This window comes from Micropterus dolomieu, linkage group LG01, assembly GCF_021292245.1.
Source record: "Micropterus dolomieu isolate WLL.071019.BEF.003 ecotype Adirondacks linkage group LG01, ASM2129224v1, whole genome shotgun sequence".
NCBI classification, from domain to species: domain Eukaryota; kingdom Metazoa; phylum Chordata; class Actinopteri; order Centrarchiformes; family Centrarchidae; genus Micropterus; species Micropterus dolomieu.
The window spans coordinates 51,681,692-51,704,268 of NC_060150.1; the positions used below are offsets into that span (position 1 = coordinate 51,681,692).

Genomic DNA, 22,577 nt, shown 5'->3' on the forward strand with positions numbered 1-22,577 from the left:
CCTCTAAACTTCTCACATAGTTTTATTTTAATAGGGCTTAAGAGGTAAGATGATGGTACAGATGCAGACGACTTGGGAAACAACATGCATTACAATCGTTAACCATACAACGTATAGGCATAATAGGCCCACCGGGTATTTAGAACGACTGCACTCCTGCAGTAACGTTACCCTCAAAAGTACAGACTCTCCTCTTTTCATGAAACTGATACGGAGAGGCTGCGTCGGGCTGATGGTGCCTACAAGCGCGTCAATGTGACGAGGAGAAAAGAGGTGTGTTTGAAAAGAGGAACACCCATAAGCATTTCCAGCCGCTGTGTGTAAGTCGAGCACACACAGCCCCTTGGATCATGGCGCTGATTGCAAAGCTACTCTGTATTTTGCCGTTTGTGGGAACTGTCAGTAAGTTTTATTGTTAGCTAAGTTCACTGAGTTTCAAAGCTTCCACGATCGCGTTATGCCGACTGCCGATTGTTCAGACGCCTGTTCATAAACAGGCTGTCACTTTAGGAGCTACAGGTATTTGAAGGACAGAAGCAGCAAAATTAGGATGAATTCCCGAGTTCTGGAAACATGTAGGCTACAGTAGGCTATAACGACCGAGTTGAATGAGTAGCGCGGTTGAAGTGGTCGGCTGTGCCAAGAAGGAGGCAGAAGCCAAGAGTCTACACTGAGAGTCAAGTATCCTGCTGTGCTGCTGTTCATGGGAGAACGCGGTGACCACGTAATGAGCAATGAAGTGTCTGTCTGTCAAGGCTTAAGCTAGTATTTAAGTATATATTAATCTCTGCCTTATAACGTTGGTTATATTAGCCTATAGACCCAGTTCCCACAGTTGTCAGTTTTAGTAGTTGAATTATTGGTTTATTCATCACTATGCAATGATAACTGACAAGGTTTGATATACCTAACGACCTTTTTGCACATCTGCAACTCTCAACAATGAACTGCTAGACTTTAATCGCACCTCTTACTGCTGTGAAAGCTGTTGTGCATTTTAGGCAAAGCCTTAACGCTGTCTGAGACACTTTTTTAGAGTTGAAAAAACGTTTTTGTGAAATTTGTAAATTTCACTGCTTTTTCTCCACATGCAGACCACATTAGACCAGGTCCTGAAACAAAACCACTATACCTAGAGCTCTGAAATCTGGTCTAGATTATTCCACAGAGAATAAAGTTTCTTTTAAACACAGTTTCAGATTTGTGAAACCTTTATTCAATTTGTGAAAATACTTCAAAGAGCTTTTTATCTGCTTTTTTTCGCATGTAGACCACATGAGACCAGGTCCAGATCAAAAACTGTACCTAGAGTTCTCATATCTAGACTTCATTATTCCACAGAGGCTAACGTTTCAATGAAACACAGTTTCAGATTTGTAAAACTTTTATTGTATTTGTAAAAATGAAAAAAGCGTCATTATTCAGGGTGGCACGGTGGTGCGGTGCTTAGCACTGTTGCCACACGGCATGAAGGTTGTGGGTTCAAACCCCGGTTGCCCCGGCCTTTCTGTGTGGAGTTTGCATGTTCTCCCTGTGTCCGCATGGGTTCTCTCCGGGTGGTCTGGCTTCCTCCCACCCTCCAAAGACATGCAAGCTAGGTTAATTGGTGACCCTAAAGTATCCTTAGGAGTGGTTTTCTGTCTGTGTGGCCCTGTGATGGACTGGCGACTGTCCAGGGTGTACCCCGCCTTTCACCCATTGCGACCCTGTACCCTGCAGGACAAGCAGTTGACGATGGATGGATGGGTTATTATTCAAAGCTTTTTTGACACCAAGGGGCCTCTGCCTCTGGTTAGTACTTACTTTCCCCGCTGATTAGGCTGGTTCAAAGCCCTTACGGTTGGTGCTATGATGGGATTAGGGTTAGCCAATCAGAGTCAGAGTAGGGGGCATGAGGCAAAACGTGTGTTCTTCAAATGATATTTGTTGGATATATGGTGGGGAAAACATACAGTATATGTTACGATTTTGTTTTATTAAATATTCCAGTTTTTAGCTTTTTCCGGTCAGCCATAACCCTCTATCTGTTTAAACTGTTGTTGTCTTGTGTTATCCCTGTAGACATGGTAAACTGTGTAATTCTCTTGCTTTTTGAGTCTGTCAGAGTCCAAAGCCTTCACTATTTACATAAATAAGAACATATTACACACATACCGGTAGTTAAACACTTATAGCTATAAATGCATTGAATACAGTAACTTAACTCTTGTTGTGAACTATATTCAGAGAGTGGTAGGACTTTTACGTAAAGGATCTGATTAATTATTTTACCTATGATTATATGTACTGTATATGATGTTTTGTATATTATGTATTTACTATGTACTAACTATAGACATCAACTACAGGCATCAACAGAGTGATTGTAGAACCTCCACCCTCAGTTACATCCAAATGAAACACAAAATTAACACATTAATGCAATCAAATTTGCAAATTTTTTAGCTCTAGGTAGAAAGTTTGGTTTGTTTTGCATTCACTCTGTAACAAACCAAACAACAAACACGTAGCACTAATGCAGCTAAACTAATAGGTCGTTAGGTATATCAAACCTTGTCAGTTGATCAATTTATTCAAACAGGAGGTATGTCGTCTCCTGAAATGTGATGACAGACCTGATTTAGAGCTGTGTGAAACGAGGTGGAGCAGCACTTTTACATTTTAGGAATTGTTGCACAACTGAATTAATAAAAAACACCAGCTGTGTGTTTCAATGTTTGAAATGTGTTCAAGCTCCGTACATGTGATGTTTGTTTCCCCAGGAGCGATTCGTGCCATTTGCCCAAATCCAACAATTGAGTCAGTGGTAGGTCATACCGTCACACTACCATGTTATCTGGATTCCCGGTACAGCTTGGAAAATTCTACTGTCGATTAGAGAAGAGTCGACATCAACAAGGTGGTCTACTCGTATCGACACAGGCGGGAAAATGGCAATAACCAAGTGGATCAATACCGAGGCAGAGCGACTCTGAACCTCGAAGAGCTGAAGAGAGGAATCCTGACTCTGCACATCTCCCCATTACAGCTGTCTGACAGTGGAAAATACCAATGCTTTCTCTCAAGACCGAGGACCTACTGTTCTACTAACCTCACTGTTGGTGAGCATGCTGAGTTCAAAGTGTCATACTAAAAAGTTATTTTGTTTTTGTTTAATTCATCCTGATGGATTTTCATGTGCAAAGAGATGCTCAGTATACATATAATGCAGAAGAGGATATGCAGTGCTGATTAAACATGTATATCAGATTGAAATAACAGCTGTAACCTGTTAAATTTAGCACACCTTATCCTTCACAAGTCACTAAAGCTCACAGTCAGGTCCCTTTGTCTGACTACTAGAAGATATTAGTCTATTTTCTGAGTACTGACAACATTTTTGTCTTGGTTTTTTTGTTTTCACCAGTGACCGAAGGTCAACTGAAGAGAAACGGGAATGTTTCCAGCACGACCACACCTGTACTGGATGAGCAGGACAATCCTGGTGAAGTACTCGTTTTTAAGTGGTTATTTCTCGATCTTTGAGAAAAAGAAGAGTTTTATAGAAATGTGCAGCTTAAGTTTGAACATTAACATTGATAGTAATATCTTTACACAAATAACAGGTTTCTCATGAAACTCATAGCCATAATGTCAGGATGTCTTTAAATCAAGACATTTTCAGCATTTAGAAATGAATTTACTTTCTGGAAATCAGTAGAATAATTTGTTAGAAGTAAATATATATTGGAAAGTCATCCTGGCATTTCCCAGACTTTGTTTTTTTTACTTCATGCCCCCTTTTGAAAGACATGTCAGCTTATAGCAGTGATATTGCTAACAACAGACAACACAAAGTTAGCTCTAGAGGTAGAGACAACAGTGAGCGTCCTAACAGGCAGAACAGGTTAAAAGCACTGAAGTTGATAGGAATAATTATAAAAGTAATGTTGGCATGAAATTCCTGCTGTTGGACTGCTCCACAAGAGGTTCTCAGAGGGACAGTTATCATATTACCTTAGCATGTGTAAAAACTGCTTCACTCTAAGGGGTCTGTCAATACAGGACTGAAGTATTGTTTATCAGCCACACAGGATCGTGAAAAGAAATTCTTGAGCAACTGCCTGTTTTTGTTTTTTGTACAATTACATAGCAGTGTGATGTATGTTCCAACCAGAGCCATCCCTTTGTAGTTTATCAGCTGTCACCCAGTCTCCCACCGAAACTGTAAACACATTTTTTTCACACAAGTCCACTTGGAAGTGTTGTTCTTTAGTCTGCAGGAGGGTTCGACATACTTGAACAAACCAAATTACAGTCATAATGCACCCAGAGTTTGATTGACCCTGACAGGTGTGAAAGCACTCTTACTTATGTTGCTCTCTCTAGTAGTATCTCATCATGATGAGAGATTTGGTTTAAGAGATCTGCCTCCAACCCAGGACAATTAAAGTGAATGGAATTTAACTTGTGGTGGTCAGACCATTTGAAACAATAATATTTGAAAAATTCAACAGCAACTTGCTTTTCAGAATCAGTGAGGTCTGTGGATTATCTATTAGCGTAAAGGGATCTTTACTGGTCACAAATTCTTCACAAATGGCTTCACAGGCTGGTTAAAAAAGCCACATCATTAAAAATCACAATGCAAACAATAAACAAGACCACATAGGCACAGTACAGACAGTAACTGATAGAAAGATTTAGTCCTTGCGCGAAATTCATTTTGTGTCAGCAAACGTCAGATAAACAACCTCAACATACCAACAACCAGACAACTGCTTTGCCAACACAAACATCCCCCCGAGTGCTATACAAATTTCACAAAGGGGCAGCTCCCTGACACCCCAAGATTCAGCTCTGTTTCATTATCTCATTGTTTAAGAAATCCAATGCTGATAGGCACATATGACGTGCGGGCCCGGTTGGTTCGGATAGATGGCACTCTTCTTCATACTTCTGCCTGATGGTAACAGCTCATACTCGCCAAACAGGGGATGTGATACATCTCTAATAATCGCCTGCCCCTTCCTCACCAGTCGGGACTCACAGGTTATCGTCATGCTAGTTTGCTGTACCCCGGCAATCTTACCGGACATATTAACTATCTGATGCACTTTATTTCTATTATTCACTGACAATGTGAAATGGCAATGGAACAAAAAGTTGTATGTATGTAAAGTATGCTTTCCACAAAGGAGCGATAGAAGAGGACCAATATATCTCTGTCTACAAGTCTTAGTTTACGCATAAAATACAGACGCTGCAACAGAGCTCTGTGAACAGCCAGCCTCTTTAGCAATGACCTTTTGTGTCGTGCCCTCCTTGTGCAAGGTGTCAATGGTCGTCATTTGGACAGTTGTCAAGTCAGCGGTCTTCCCCATGACTGTGTAGCCTACAGAACTAGACTGAGAGATCATTTAAAGGCCTTTGCAGGTGTTTTGAGTTAATTAGCTGATCAGAGTGTGGCACCAGGTGTCTTCAATATTGAACCTTTTCACAATATTCTAATTTTCTGAGATACTGATTTTGGGGTTTTCATTATTTGTCAGTTATAATCATCAAAATTAAAAGGAATGAACACTTGAAATATATCAGTCTGTGTGGAATGAATGTATACATTATACAAGTTTACATATCACACAGCCATATCTGTGATTCTGCACATTCTGTTTTTGTCCTTCGACCCCAAGTGTCTATACCATGTAAAAGTTCAAATGCTTTCAATTAGACTTTGATAAACGCACTAAATATTGTTTGTCATGAGTTTAATTTCCTGATCAGATACAGACGCTGGATTACTTTTTTAAAAATGCACTCTGTTGGCTATAAAACTTAATTTACATTAAAAATGGTTCCTAAATATTTAAACTCCTCAACAATCTCAACAGGTTAACGCTAATAAAAACAGGAAGGACAGGCACTGGGGTGTCTCATGATAGCTAGCTTCCTTTCATTATTAAAAATATTTGGGTTTACTGTTTGAACTGCTAGTTCTCCACATTCAGGAGGAGGCAGTCTCAAGTGGACAGATATCCCAAAAGCTGGACAAATAAAACCATCTGTGTGGTTAGACACCATCAGGGTTAAAGGATGGATAGTACATGAGCAGTACACTGAACAGGAATTAGTGAAATAAATAAATCGACATTGTGTCTTTTTGTCAACTCTGTCTCTCTGATATTCTTTCAGCTTAGTGCCACTGTTGGTGGTATTTTCATTCTTTGCATCGTGGTTCTGGTTCTGGTGAAATGTAGAACGATTCGTAAGTTTCAAAACAATCTTTTTATTAACATTTAAAGCCCTGCAGTGTGATCACTGTTGTGAGCAGGTTTGTTGTGGCTAATTGTGAAATTACAACACAAATCTTCTTTGGCTATTTTGCCTTTTCCCTGATGCAGAGCAACTTAGTAAACAACGTGCATGGCCCGGACTTTGTCCCTAATTTTGTGTAGTTTATTTATATATATATATATATATATATATATATATATATATATATTTTTTTTTTTTTTTTTTTTTTTATTTAAGCAAAGTGCTGTTTAAAACTGGCTAATTGTCTTTATTGGGCTCATCAGTGATGATAAATGATCTAAAGTCTGCAGTTTATAAACATTTAGTATTAAATAAATTTCAGATGGCGTGTTCAATACTTTTTTCCTGTGTCATTCCGCTTTTTTGCACATAACTTTATTTATGGTCATTAATGTTTGGATTTCTTTATATGTGTGGATTCAAGAACACCTAATATATTTGTTGATATACAGAAAATGTAATTTGAAAAAAAAAAAAACATTCACAGGGGACATTTTTACAAAATTTCCATCACATTTGTCAGTTACTCTTAACCATGTGACCTCTTCCAAAGATGTGTAGGCTTCATATGGAACTATAAAACACTACTTGATGTAGATGTATTTTAAAGGTTCAGTGTGTAATATTTCTGAGTATTTATTGACAGAAACTGACAATATAAGATCCATAAATATGTTTTCAGTGTCTTACATAATGAACCATTATGTTTTTAGTACCTTAGAATGAGCCATTTATATCTGCGTAACCGCGGGCACCCCCTTCTATGGAGGTCGCCACGTTCCCACAGTACCCGACAATGGACAAACAGTGCTACAGAGTTTTGTTTGTCGTCTTCTTGTATAATTCCGGCAGTGTAGACGCCTGTCACTACATTAAATGTGTCCGTAGAAGAAGAGGAAATAATAATAATAATAATAATAACAATATACAGTCTCTGAGTAGTGTTCTTGTTTATTAGAAGTAAGAAGTGACATTTGGACAAATGAACGAGCGAACGTGTCATTTAGCCAGACGGAGTTGGGACAGATACAGACAGATGACGGCAGAAATCAGGGATGTCATCAGTGTGGATTTCCCAGATGGAAGGTTTTGATGTGGGGCAGATGTTTTCAAAGCGGCGCTGAAGTTGACGGTTTTTTTGCTGGACAGCTGATTAAGTTAGTTGGACTTTAGAGATGCAAATGAAAGCTGTTTGATAGCTTTAGCTAGAAGATGGGCGTAATCACAGAGAGAAGTGACGTGTTTCCCCTGTAGTTGGATTAATTTCATGTCACCTATTTATTCTCCAGCCTGTGGTTTGGCTTTGCCGGTTATGTTTGTGAGACAATCAGCTGATCACTAATTGGCAATAAAACTGTAGCTTCCAGCACAGAAGCTCAGATCAGCCCGATAAACCCTTCCTGCCGTCGGAGAAAATAATATGTAGTTGGATTGTAATTTCATGTAGTTATTCTACAGCGCTGTGCTATGACTTTGCAACATGGACAGAAATCTGCCGTTACCTTTTGTGAGTCAAACAGCTGATCAATATTATTGGCAATAGAATGGTAACAGCATCGAAGCTCAGATCAGCAGCTAAACCTTTAACCTTTCTATAGTTGGATTGTAATTTCATACAATGCCTTTGTAAATTTCATGGATTTGTGGTTTATAATGGACCATGTTGCAGAAACAGTGAGGCTTACATTTTCCTGTTATCTGTCAGTGGTTGTTTTGTCCAAAGTTACTCTGTGCCCTGTTTTGCAGGTGTCCTTGAAACTGACCTATCATTTCCTCAATTCCCTGGGTCTGCAGGCCAGCCTTTAAAAGCCCCTGTCTAGCTCCACCCATTCTCTCTCACACACTGCAGCCAGGAGCAGCGGCATTGTCAGCAGCAGCCACCATTGTTCTTTGTCTGTTGAACTTTGTCTGCAATCAACCCTATTTTGATCATAATAGACGTTTGTGACTCCTCTGTGTTGCCTCCCTTGAACAAGGGTTATAACATATTGTCTGGGATATCGCATCTGGACGAGTTTTGTTGTTTTCCCCCCCTTGGCTGTGTGATTTGGTGTTTGTTTATGATGGACTGCTAACGAGAAAGTGGACTTCTCCTAAGATGTGTTTTGACCACAAACCTGTACAACTGAATCGTCTCCCACAAAATAACTTGTCTGTATGCTGCCTTCTGTGTCGTCTCAAATCAGATGCATCAACACATCTTTTTGTTCTCACCTATGTGTTCTCTTCTTATGTGGATTTTCAATTGACCACTAACTCTGAAAGCTTTCCCACATGTTCCACAAGAATACGGCTTCTCACCTGTGTGGATTCTTATATGGAGTTGCAAGTGATCGCTGGTTCTGAAGTCTTTCCCACATGTTCCACAAGAATATGGCTTTTCACCTGTGTGGGTTCTGATGTGGAGTTTCAAGTTACCGCTCCGGCTAAAAGATTTCCCACATGTTTTACAAGAATATGGCTTCTCACCTGTGTGGGTTCTCGTATGTTGTTTAAATGTTGAACAGTCACGGAATCTTTTCCCGCAGTTCTTGCAAAAATACGGCTTCTCGCCTGTGTGAATTCTCAAGTGTCTCAGAAAATCTGACATGTACTGAAAACCTTTTCCACATGTGTCACATGTGAAACACTTTTTAACTGTGTGAGGATCATGGTGAACCTCTGACATGGTAGACTTGTGTACATTGTTTCTGGGGCTTCTGCTGTTGTGATCTTGATTCTTTTGTTTTGGCTCTGCATCTCTAGTTGATCCTGAGTCTTCATGCTCGCCTCCTTTCTGATCTTGGCTCTCAGCTACATGACAGTTGTGAGAGAGGAGCTGGTGGTCACTTTTCAGTTCTGCTTCACTGTGGTCACTTTCCTCATAAGTAGGAGTCAACATAAAGGTGTCAGTCTCCTGCTTCACTACAAGCTGCTCTCCCTCCTGACTGGTACAGAGTTCCTCCTGTTCCTCTTTAACCTGTGGAGGCTGTGGGTCCTCCTGGTCCAGACCGGGGATCCTCTCCTGAATCCAGAGCTGCTGGTCAGCCAGAACCTCCTCCTCCTTACAGACATGTTGCTGTGGGAGCTCTGGGGGGACAGAGAGAAAAAGGAACAGGCTAACCTTACTACTGTGATGGGAAAGAAAGAATGCAGACACGTGAGGAAATGAGTACCAAAGTATATTTAAACACTTAAGGATTTTATATAAACTGATTGTCTCCGTTTTGTGTTACAAAAATTTTCCTCACCTATCCTGTGTAACTGTATTTCGGGTTTCCAAGCGATATCCAGCAGTCTGCGCTGACGATCGATCTCTTCCTCGTACTCGACGATAGTGTTTTTAAAAACTCTGAATATTTCTTCAGCAGCAGCAGTTAGTCGCTCGTTGACAAACTCTCTCAAACTCTCAACTGAAGACATTGTTGCTGAATTACAAATTAAATAATTACCGGCGCTAAGACTACAATAACTTCCAGCTAATTCAAAAGTTGCGGCTAACGCTGGCGCCTGTATTGTTTACTTCCGCCAGATGTCACTCTGATTAATTTCCGACAGCAGAAGTGCGGGAGCTTTTCGTTCCGTTTCCGTTTATCAATACCGGTGGACGAAATACACAAATCCTGTACTTGACTAAAAGTACAGATACCCTTGCAATATACTCATATATATACAGTATCAAAAGCAAAAAGTACTCTGTTTATGCTTTCATGGGTTGCTGACTTGACAAACCAAATTTAAAAACGATCACCAAAATAGTTGACAAAAATTTCATTGGCGATCAACTAATTATTCAGCTTCTACTTTTATAAACTGTTGAGTAGTTTAATTAACAACAAAACATATTTTTTAAACTCTTCATATGTTTTGTCTGTAAAAATCAAAATCTTAATTTGTAAAGTAACTAGTCTCTGTAGCTGTCAGATAAATGTAGTGAAGTAAAATGTACAATATTTCTCTCTGAGGTGTAGTAGTGGCAGAGTGGCATAAAAGAAAATACTCAAGTAAAGTACAAATAGCCTATCTTACCTACATGAATACAATACACGAGGAAAAAAGTATTTTGTGAAAATAGTCTTTTTTTCGTTTGATGCCTTTTGTTACTTTGCAGATAATAATTTTGCGCAAAAAAACAAATAAGCGATGGTAAAAGAAGTATTCAGATTGTTTAAGTAGAATTACCACAGTGTAATTCATGGCACATCCAAAATGTTAGTTAAAGTATGAAATTACCATAGTCATTTACTTTACACTGGGGACATGTCCCCATCACTACTTGAAATGGCTAATTTTGCATTGTTAAAAATACTCTGCAAAAAAACTTTCACAAGAAATGTTAAATAGCAAATGAAACTGATTGGAGAAAGATTTATTTTCACAATAACAAAACGTGCAATACAATATAAATATAGAAGAAACAAAGTGCATTGTCCCAAAAATATTACTTTATTATGTTTCATTACATTTTTATATTTTAAATTTTCACATGCCACCTGAATTTTGTGTTTCCCTTTATATAAATAAAAAAGTTTCAACCATAAATTGGTGCAGAAACTATCACCAGAATGCAGGAAACGATCTGTTTAATACTCAAAATATTCTGGGGGTGGACCCCAAGACCCCCACTGCTATATTTCATCTTTGAACATGTCTTCCAAATAGTGTTAAAATATCTTCTCACATTTTCAAGAACCCAATATGGTGCATCATCACATGTCGTGAGCTAAGTCGGTCAGTCGGTCTCTGAGCCCTTATTTTCCCACCACCTTTTAACACAAAGAGAAAACCTTGGAATGTACTATCAGCAAAATATATTTAAAGAAACTAACGTCAAATTAAGTATTCAGAATGGCCTCTATCAGTGCCACATAATTATATAACATTTTAACTGCTGATATCCTAACATGTAACATTTGTAGTGAGCAGCTAGACAATGTTGAGCTCCATTTTGTCTATTTTATATCCTGTTGGATAGTTTAACAATGCATCTCATTTTATAAGATTATTGTAAGTTCTTAACCTGCAAAGTATCTATCGTGACTTCATATAAAATTAAGCCCCAAATTATTCATACCAATGCAAAATTTTGATTCATAGTGAATTTTCATTTTATCAGTAGGTTTCATTTGGATGAAAATGCAGTTTCCAAAACTTTGCATACAAATTATTCATGCAAATTTTTTGCAAAGGCTATAAAGCCATACCCAAGAGTTTTCAGGTGCCAGTGGCCACACAGCAATGCAAAAAGTACAAGGAGTTCTGTAAAAAACCTTAAAGACCAAGAGATCATCGCAAACGAGGAGTGGTCCAAAATCCCAGTGGAGACATGCAAAAAGCTTGTTAGCAATTATAAGAACCGAACCGTTCTGCTGATGGCTTTGCCATGAATAACTTTAGACATGGCATGTTAAGTACAAATTAAAAAGGAAACCTAGAAATTGTTTATCATTAACATCTCTAACACAATTTCTTGCTGTCTTTGTCACTTGTTTATGTCGTTTCCAACCAAATGAAACCTATTGGTTAAATGAAAATTCACTATGAATCAAAATTTGGCATTGGCATCAATAATGTTGGCCTCAACTTTAGCTGTCATATGCATGTTTTTGTGTAAAAGGTGGTGAAGAATTAAAACACTGCTCACATGTTTAACAATTATTTCATTACAAAATGTTGGTTTGTTTCCTGTCAATAAAACTGTATCTAGATCAGCCTGTCAGTCTTTTGAAGTGTTTGCACACCAGAATTAGAGAAAAACCACAAGATGCTGGAATACTGAAAAAGGAAAATTTATGACAATTGGCCATCCACGTTACACTTTTAGTTAAACAGCCACTACTGTGCACTCATGGTGAAACAAAGATTCACAGATGTAGAAGACTGATTGTTGTAAGAAATGCTGTTGCTCAAACATAATGTAATGTATGTAAATACAAAGACTCACTTGCTGCAGAACTCTGAGGTAACAATATGTCACATTTGAAGGACTTCAGCGCATTACATGAACCTTAAAGATTGTTAATGTGACTTGTGATTTTCTGATGACTTTTCCATGGTTTCGGATACGAGTCTCAATCCTATTACTTAAAGAGAACAACATTAACAGATAATCAAATAATCTTTTAAGTTATTTATCAAGAAAAATGTGACTTTTATTAAATTTCAATTACATTTTATTTTATATAGCGCCAATTCTTAACAAAAGTTGTCACATTGCACTTTTTATAGAGCAGGTCTAGACCGTACTCTTTGTAATACTATCAGAATCAGATTTATTGCCAAGTTGTTTTTATACGTACAAGGAATTTGTTCTGGCGACTAGGTGAACAACAACAATAAACATAAAGCCAGTGTCAGTGGGTCCTGGGCCTTGTTGATGACTTTGGCAGGGTGAACTTATTCAGCTGTCGCAGGAAGTACATCCTCTGCTCGGCTTTTTTGGGGAAGGACCTGATGTTCAGCTCCCACCTGAGGCCCTGGAAGATGAGGCAGAGGGACTCCAGAGTGTCGACACAGGGTGATGGGGGAGGGTGGGTCTGAGCTCTTCCTAAAATCCCCAACCAACTCCACTGTCTTAAGAGTGTTGAGCTCCGGGTAGTTCTGGCTGCACCAGGTCACCAGATGGTCAATCTCCCACCTGTAGGCGGACTTATAACCACCAGAGTTGAGTCCAATAAGGGTGGTGTCATCCGCGAATGTCAGGAGCTTGACAGACTGGTGACTGGAGGTGCAGCTATTGGTGTACAGGGAGAAGAGCAGAGGAGAAAGAACATAGTCTTGAGATGAACCGATTCTGATGGAGATATCTTTTCCCAGCTTCACATGCTGCTTCCTGTCAGACAGGAAGTCTGTGATCCACCTGCAGGTGGAGTCAGGCACGTTCAGATGGGAGAGCAGCAGAGCTAAAATCCACAAACAGGATCCTGTGTTAGGTTCATAAAGAGTCCAGCTGCTGGAGGATGTATTGAAGGGCCATGTTTACGGCATCGTCCACAGACCTGTTGGCTCTGTAGGTGAACTGCAGGGGGTCCAGTAGTGGGCCTGTAGTGGACTTGAGGTGGGACAATACATGGCGCTCAAAAGACTTCATTACCACAGAGGTATATTGATCCTCAGGTGTGTTCAAGTATGTGATTTGAGTAAAGGTCTTTTCACACGGGAAGTAACAACGCCTGCGGGTTGCTCAGCACTCCTCGTGTGATCAGACAGGGAGACAGCAGCGCTCCACAAGTAAACGGCAGGCGCTCTGTGCACAGAAACCAAGGCAATGGCTTCTGTGCACTAAACAGCTGCAGCCGATTTAACTCAAGTTGAAATTATACATAACTTTAGCAGATACATTCAGTTTTGTGGAGATGCTCTGCCATGCGAATTCCCTCCAGTTGATGTCCTATTTAGTAAACATTAACAGATTCTGGAAACTCATAAGCAGCGAGGATCAGTCTCACTTCCAATGATTTGAGCTGGACGTCATGTACAAAAAGTTCAAGACAATTCAACTCTGGCAGCGGGCGGGTGTGCGCGTGAGACGGGAACAACCACAACAGTTTCACGGGAAACTCTGATTGAAAATGAGTTACGAGGTGCATAAATTGCTTCCCGTGTGAAAAGGCCTCAAGACTTTGACCACAATTGCTGCAATTACGTAGGGCTAGACACGAATATTGCAACACTTGATATTAGATTGTTGGGTACGCATTTAATTTTCGAATTTGGGATTTGAATATTGAGGGGGTTTTTTCGCACGCCAATTGACCCTTTGCTAAGCCACGCCCCCCTTAGTTACCATTGCTAAGTCCAACAACCTGTCGGACATTTATCACGGCACTGCCTCTGTCTGTAACTTCACTCTCTGGAGAAATATTGTCTAATTTTTGGAAAAATCTATCTCAGAAAGAAGCAGACAGTTTTGCAGTTGCATTGTGCATTTGAAGGTTGTATTTAGGCTGTCAAACTGACTCAAAACACATCGTCTAAAGCCTACGATCACAGAGTTAAAGTTAACCACCGTATTACCTGATGATTGAGACATAGGACAACAATATTAATGATCAACTCTGTTCCTGTACAGCTGGGTAGGCCTCCGTTGACTATTACAATCATTAAAAAGCAAAACAGTAGGGCTGTATAACGTTACATTCAGTAGGAAGTTAGCTAGCATTAGCTAACTAACATATTAGGAACAACCCACACAACAACCTACTTTTCCTTTCAACCTCTCTGGGTAGCGACTGTAATTATTACAAGTGCCCCAAGAAACAGTGTTTGACTATATCCTGGAAAAATACAGCAAAGAAAAAGCTAGAAAACGACTCCTTTTGCATTTGTCAATGGAGTGCAGCCATGAAAGTGTCGGACCTAAGTTTGAGCAAGTCCTATAACTTTTGGCCATTCATCCTTCTGCTGTTCTGCTATTTCTGTGAAATACACAATTCTAGCTCCTGAAGTGACAGCTTGCTTATCAACAGATGTTTAAACAATCAGGGTAACGTGGTTGCTGACCCCCCACCGGCAAAGTTTTGATTATTCGCTGGTAAATGACTTTCAGGCCAGCCCTACAATTATGCAGCTCTTCACTTTTTTGACCACAAACCTCTAGAAAAGAATTGTCTCCCACAAGATTACTTGTCTGTATGCTGTCTTCTGTGCTGTGTTAAATCAGACGCATCAACACATCTTTTCGTCGTGTAAAGCTACAGCTTCTCACCTGTGTGTTCTCTTCTTATGTGGATTTTCAATTGACTGCTAACTCTGAAGTCTTTCCTACATTTTCCACAAGATTACGACTTCTCACCTGTGTGGACTTTGGCATGTGTTCTCAATGCTGAAGAGTAAGCAAATCTTTTCCCGCAGGTCTTGCAAAGGTACGGCTTCTCACCTGTGTGGGTTCTTATATGTCTTTTAAGTGTTGAAGTGTCACAGAATCCTTTCCCACAGGTCTCGCAAAGGTATGGCTTCTCACCTGTGTGGGTTCTCATATGGACTTGCAAGTGATTGCTGGTTCTGAAAACTTTCTCACATGTTTTGCAAGAATACGGCTTCTCACCTGTGTGGGTTCTTGTATGGCATATAAATGGACTGCTAGTTCTGAAGCCTTTCCCACATATTTCACAAGAATACGGCTTCTCACCTGTGTGAATTCTCATATGTTTCTGAAAATCTGACTTGTAGCGAAAATCTTTTCCACATGTGTCACATGTGAAAGAGTTTTTACCTGTGTGAGGATCATGGTGAACCTCTGACATGGTAGACTTGTGTACATTGTTTCTGGGGCTTCTGCTGTTGTGATCTTGATTCTTTTGTTTGGGCTCTGCATCTCTAGTTGATCCTGAGTCTTCATGCTCGCCTCCTTTCTGATCTTGGCTCTCAGCTACATGACAGTTGTGAGAGAGGAGCTGGTGGTCACTTTTCAGTTCTGCTTCACTGTGGTCACTTTCCTCATAAGTAGGAGTCAACATAAAGGTGTCAGTCTCCTGCTTCACTACAAGCTGCTCTCCCTCCTGACTGGTACAGAGTTCCTCCTGTTCCTCTTTAACCTGTGGAGGCTGTGGGTCCTCCTGGTCCAGCCCGGGGATCCTCTCCTGAATCCAGAGCTGCTGGTCAGCCAGAACCTCCTCCTCCTTACAGACATGTTGCTGTGGGAGCTCTGGAGGGACAGAGAACAAAAGGAACAGGCTAACGTTACTACTGTGATGGGAAAGAACAAATGCATACACGTGAGGAAACGAGTACCAGTATACAGCATATTAAACACTTTGGATTGTATATAAATCGATATCCACTGCTTTGTGTAACTTATATAACTTTCCTCACCTATCCTGTGTAACTTTATTTCGGCTTTCCAAACGATATCCAGCAGTCTGCGCTGACGATCGATCTCTTCCTCGTACTCAACGATAGTGTTTTTGAAAACTCTGAATATTTCTTCAGCAGCAGCAGTTAGTCGCTCGTTGACAAACTCTCTCAAACTCTCAACTGAAGACATTATTGCTGAATTACAAATTAAATAATTAGCGGATAGCGCTGGCGCTTGTATTGTTTACTTCTGCCAGATGTCACACTTATTAAGTTCCGATAGCAGCCGTGCGGGAGCTTTTCGTTCCGGTGTTGTGCCAAATTCTGCATGCCTGTCGAGAATTGCATGCACCTCGCGGTTGGGAATGGCTAATTCATGCTGAGAAAAGAGGTGGGTGCAAATCTCGGCAGGTAGCCTACAACATCTGTTCTGCTGAATTATGCATCCACCTCTTATGGTCCTTTTCAGACACTTTGCTGTGGTAATCACCACATATTTTTGCTGAATCATAAGGAATACTACTTCTACTAAGTGTAATAAATTATTAACGACTCTAAACGTTCATAAAAGATGTACTTCGAATAATTTCTCACCATTTATGTACCCCACAAATGATATTACGGCGTTTAAAAACAGTTTTTGGATGTAAAATTCTCGGCAATCATGCAAAACTCGGCAAAACACCTGCTTGTTGAAGTTCTGTAACACCTTTGCTGCACGATAGGGGACCTTTCTTTCAAATGTGAGTTCCGTGTGACTTGCTGGTTAACCTGTAGGATTTAAAAATTTCGAAACTACCCTAACAATTCATATCACCACTCACAGGTTAACAACGTAGGCCTAGCCCACATGTTTTTTGTTTATTAAGAAAATTATCTTGTCTGATAGACAATACTGTTGTTTTTATTGAATCGTATTCATCATATACGAAAATCTTCAGCCAAAACAAAATAGCCTACATTAAACAGAATAATAGAACAGTGGAACTATATACACAAGTGGATCACATAACAAGCAACAAAGGCATTAAAGAAGAATAGTTAGCCTAAGTCTAAGTCGCCAACCACGCGAGTCGACCCAGGCCCCCCGCCAGGGCCTTGGGGACCCGGGGTGAATAAACCAGAGTTTGAAATTAAAGGGACTCGTGGTTACGGAGTTATAAAATGAATGTGTGTCTATGAGAGTGTTATTTGATATACGATTAATAGCGGCACCTAGAGGCCGATTGACACCAAATTTCATATAGCCCCTCGGGAAGGCGTGCCAAATAAGATCCCCAAGTTTGGTGTAGATTGGCCATTCCACACTTAAGATATGACATCACATCGTGTTTTTCGCAAACATTTATTAGCTTATAATTGGGACATTTTGTGGCGGATCAAAATTTCCTCTTCAAACTTTAATCAGCTTTGTCCAGAGATGGTCCGTGCCAAGTTTGGTGCCGACTGGACTTAATTAAAAGTTAATTGAAAGGTTTTTGAGTTTTCACGATTTTGCGAAATGAAAACGCAAAATCGGACATGTTATCGCACAAAGGCATGTCCTATACCATACAATTTGGCAGTTTCCCCCAAAACACGTAGAGATAAGGTTTATGAATGTGTGATGTAGTAGCACACAGTTATGAGGCAAAATGTGCCTTTGCTCAAAATCACATTGAAATGAATGGGATTTTCCCACGGTATTTCAGCTTGGATTATAGCGCCACCTTTTGGCCAAACTGCACCAAAGTTTTCAGGTGTCATCAGGGCCCCATGGGGAAAAAATGACCCACATTTGTTATCAATCGGACTTGTGGTTATGGAGATATAAAATGCATGTAAGCCAATGGGATTTTTGTAAAGATCTTTGATCTGCAATAACAACGCCACCTATAGACATATTTGGGTGAACTTTGGTCCATGAAGTCATGGGACTATCCTGAACAACTACACTCAAATTTCATGTCAATCCGATTTGTGGTTATAGAGGAACAAATTTTTTGCATTACAGAGCCACCTAGGGGCAGGTTGCACCAACTTTTTCGCAAAATATTTGTTAGCTTATATTTGGAACATTTTTTCGCAGATCAAAATTTCCTCTACAAACTTTTATCAGCTTGGTTCAGAGATTGTCCATGTCAAGTTTGGTGCCGATTGGACTTGTGGTTTTGGAGGACTTAATTAAAATAGGTTTTTCAGTTTTTGTAATTTTGGGCGTGGCCCATACCATGAGATTCAGCTCGATCCCTCATATGCGTAGATATAACGTTTTTGATATGCGCCTTCGATTGTGGGAGTTCCAAGCCCAAATGCAAATATGTTGGTTATAGCGCACCCTAGAGGTAGAAGTCTTCAATTTTTTTGCTCCTGAGGTCACTGTGGTGACCTGGACCTACCCTATGAGTTTTGCGTCTGTAGCACTTACTGTCTAGGCTGCAGTGTCACTTTTCCTTTACGGAAGACTAATAATAAAAACAAATACGATTAGAATAGGGTTCCCAGCCCTGCTGGCCCTTGGAGCCCTAATGACAAATGCTTTTAGTTTTGTTATTGCAAAAACCACACTTTTCCTCATCATATATCCTGATTCTTAATACAACTGTTGTTTATTTGATACACATGTTATAGCAGTGAGTGCAGCGGTAATGTCAGATCCTATTTATGCTGGGCGAGATGGTAGTTCATCCGAAAGTTGGCCACTGTATTTAAACCTTATGTGGTTTACGGAGCTCAATTTGGCTGTGAGTGTGACTCCGACCAGAGTTCAGTCCGTGTCGAAGTGAACTCTGAGAGTCTAGTTTGGGAAAGGCCCATTTTATTCTGTCAGCAGTGATGGATGAAGTACACAAATCCTGTACCTGACTAAAAAGTCTTACAAAAGGATACTCCAATGACAGTAGAAATGTTTTCAGCTTACAAAAAATACTTGCTTTTAAAAGTAAAAAGTACTCTGGTTATGCTTTTCAGGGGTTGCTGACTTGACAAACAAAATTTAAAAACGATTATCAAAATAGTCGGCAATTAAATTTCTGTCAACTCATTATTCAGCTTCTACTTTTAGAAACTGTTGAGTAGTTTCATTAATAATAAAACATATTTTTTTAAACTCTTCATATGTTTTGTCTGTAAAAATCAAAATCTTAATTTGTAAAGTAACTAGTCTCTGAAGCTGTCAGATAAATGTAGTGAAGTAAAATGTACAATATTTCTCTCTGAGGTGTAGTAGAAGTAGAAAGTGGCATGAAAGAAAATATTCAAGTAAATACAAATATCCTATCTTACTTGTACATAAGTACAGTACACAAGGAAAATAGTGTTTTGTAAACTACTGCGTTTGATGTCTTTTTTTGTTACTTTGCAGATAATAATTTTGCAATAAAAACAAATAAGCGATGGTAAAAAAAAAAGTATTTTGATTGTTTAAGTAGAATTACCACAGTGTAATTCATGGCACATCCAAAATGTTAGTTAAAGTACGAAAGTACCATAGTCATTTTATTTACGCTGGGGACATGTCCCCATCACTACTTGAAATTTTGCATTTATTAAAAATATTCTGCAAAAAAACTTGCAACACGAAATGTTAAATAGCAAATGAAAATGACTGGAGAAAGATTTATTTGCACAATCAAAAACATGCAATACAATGTAAATATAGAAGAAACAAAGTGCATTGTCCTAAAAATATTATTACTGTATTATATTCCATTATATTTTGAATTATCACCTGCTACCTGAATTTTGTGTTTCTCTTAATATAAACAAAGAAATTTCAACCATAATTGGTGCAGAAAATATCACCAGAATGCAGGAAATTAACTGTTTAATGCTTAAAATTTTCTCGGGGAGGACCCCAACACCCACCCCCCCGCTATAATTCATCTTTGAATATTTCTTAAAATATCTTATCAAGTTTTCAAGAACCCAATATGGTGCATCGTCACGTCTTTGAGCCCTTATGTTCCCACCACTTTTTAAAACAAAGAGACATGCTTGGAAAGTACCATCAGCAAAATATATTTAAAGAAAGTAACATTAAATTAAGTATTCAGAATGGCCTCCATCAGTGCCACATAACTATATAACATTTTAATTACTGATGTCCTAACATGTAACATTTGTAGTGAGCAGATAGACAACATTGAGCTCCATTAAGCCCATTTTACATCCCGTTGGATAGTTTAACAATGCATCTCATTTCATAAGATTATTGTAAGTTTTTAACCTGCAAAGTATCTATTGTGACTTCATATAAAATTAAGCCCTAAATTATTCATACCCATGCAAAATTTTGATTCATAGTGAATTTTCACTTTACCAATAGGTTTCATTTGGCTGGACAGGACATAAAAAAGTGACAATGACACAAGGTATTATGTTAGAGGTTATTAATGATAAATCTCAACAATTTCCATGTTCTTTTAATGTATCCAAAATTATTCATACCCCTGGATATAGTTGCAACTTTTGTTGTTGTTCTATATCATTTGTAACCACTATCCATGAGCAAAAATTAGAAATGCACATCAGATTTGATTGGAATATAATGAAAAACTATAGGCTTTGCGTGACCATTAAAAACAGCTTTTTTGTGTGGGAGTATAATGAAAAGACATGCAACAAAGTTTGAGAGAAAGCAAAGCAAAAATAAAATTGCGACAGTTTGGAAGGTTATTACACCATTACCAGCCGACAAAAGCTGCAGACCAGCTGCAGCATCACGTCTGTGCTGCCTGAGTGTCGGAGGAACATGATGTTTAACGAGCTTTACCTGCTGAAATCAGCTGTTACACTTGTTTTGGAGAAGAGGAGACCGACTTTGGCTCTGTGTAAAAACTTCCCGACTGATGAAAACTTTAACAACAACTTAGGACCCAGTATTTAGCTTACCTCCAACAGCTGTTTGCTGTTAACACACTGCTGCACGCTGGCTGCTGATTCCAAGATATATGTGCTATTTGACTGTGGATTGTGATTTATTTGTTTGCAAACAACAGTGAAAAAGAGTTGAGCAGTCATAGAAAAACAGCCAACATTCTCCAGTTAAAGCCAGTAGCCTCTACTCGCCCATTCAGAATTTCACTGCAAGGCAAGGAGGCCTTCCAACCTCAAAGACCAAGCAAAATACTGCTCAAATGTTCAAAAATTATTTCATTACAAAACTGATTTTTCCAGTCAATAAAACTGTATCTAGATCAGTCTGTCAGCCTTTTGAAGTGTTTGCACACTAGAATTACTAAGAAAAAACAGAAGACGCTGGAATACTGAAAAAGGAAAGTTTATGACAATTGCCCATCCACATTACACCATTAGCTTATTACCACAAGAGCAGTTCTTCACTTCTGTGAGTTCTTGTGTGTTTTGAGCACAAACCTCAAGAACTGCATCGTCCCCTACAAGATTTCTTGTCTGTATGCTGCCTTCTGTGCCGTGTCAAATCAGATGCATCAACATATCTTTTCATCGTGCAAAGCTACAGCTTCTCACCTGTGTGTTCTCTTCTTATGTGGATTTTCAATTGACTAGTTACTCTGAAACATTTCCCACATATTTCACAAGAATACAGCTTCTCACCTGTGTGGGTTCTCATGTGGAGTTTCAAGTAACCCCTCTGGCTAAAACAACTTCCACATGTTTCAGAAAAAATACAGCTTCTCCCCTGTGTGGGTTTTTATATGGGGTTGCAACTGATCGCTGGTTCTGAAGTCTTTCCCACATATTTCACAAGAATATGGCTTCTCACCTGTGTGTATTCTAATATGTCTTTTAAATGCTGAAGTGTCACAGAATCTTTTCCCGCAAGTCTTGCAAAGGTACGGCTTCTCACCTGTGTGGGTTCTCATGTGGACTTTTAAGTGACCCCTCTGGCTAAAACATTTCCCACATGTGTTGCAAGAATATGGCTTCTCACCTGTGTGGGTTCTTGTGTGGCATATCAATGAACTTCTAGTTTTTAAGTCTTTTCCACATATTTTGCAAGAATACGGCTTCCAACCTGTCTGAATTCTCAGGTGTTCTTGAAATACTGACTTGTCCTGTCCACATGTGTCACAAGTGAAAGAGTTTATACCTGTGTGAGGATCATGGTGAACCTCTGACATGGTAGACTTGTGTACATTGTTTCTGGGGCTTCTGCTGTTGTGATCTTGATTCTTTTGTTTTGGCTCTGCATCTCTAGTTGATCCTGAGTCTTCATGCTCGCCTCCTTTCTGATCTTGGCTCTCAGCTACATGACAGTTGTGAGAGAGGAGCTGGTGGTCACTTTTCAGTTCTGCTTCACTGTGGTCACTTTCCTCATAAGTAGGAGTCAACATAAAGGTGTCAGTCTCCTGCTTCACTACAAGCTGCTCTCCCTCCTGACTGGTACAGAGTTCCTCCTGTTCCTCTTTAACCTGTGGAGGCTGTGGGTCCTCCTGGTCCAGACCGGGGATCCTCTCCTGAATCCAGAGCTGCTGGTCAGCCAGAACCTCCTCCTCCTTACAGACATGTTGCTGTGGGAGCTCTGGAGGGACAGAGAACAAAAGGAA

General features: G+C 39.5%; 1 protein-coding gene and 1 long non-coding RNA gene across 2 annotated transcripts in view; one reads left to right on the top strand and one right to left on the bottom strand.

Moving 5' to 3' along the window:
- The window catches only part of LOC123969234 (zinc finger protein 2 homolog), a 31,093-nt gene extending 8,526 nt beyond the window's left edge, over positions 1-22,567 (bottom strand). Inside the window, exons 1-3 of the mRNA XM_046046431.1 lie at positions 22,121-22,567; positions 15,488-15,919; positions 8,596-9,363 (exon numbers count right to left, since the gene is read on the bottom strand). Coding sequence (XP_045902387.1) covers positions 8,596-9,363; positions 15,488-15,919; positions 22,121-22,364 — 1,444 coding nt within the window. The 5' untranslated portion in view covers positions 22,365-22,567. The remainder of the gene's footprint in view (positions 1-8,595; positions 9,364-15,487; positions 15,920-22,120) is intronic.
- On the top strand, positions 327-4,281 carry LOC123969281. Its single transcript, XR_006824703.1, has 3 exons — positions 327-402; positions 2,763-3,101; positions 3,407-4,281. It is a non-coding gene; the product is annotated as an uncharacterized LOC123969281 (long non-coding RNA).
- Positions 22,568-22,577: the final 10 nt, after the last annotated feature.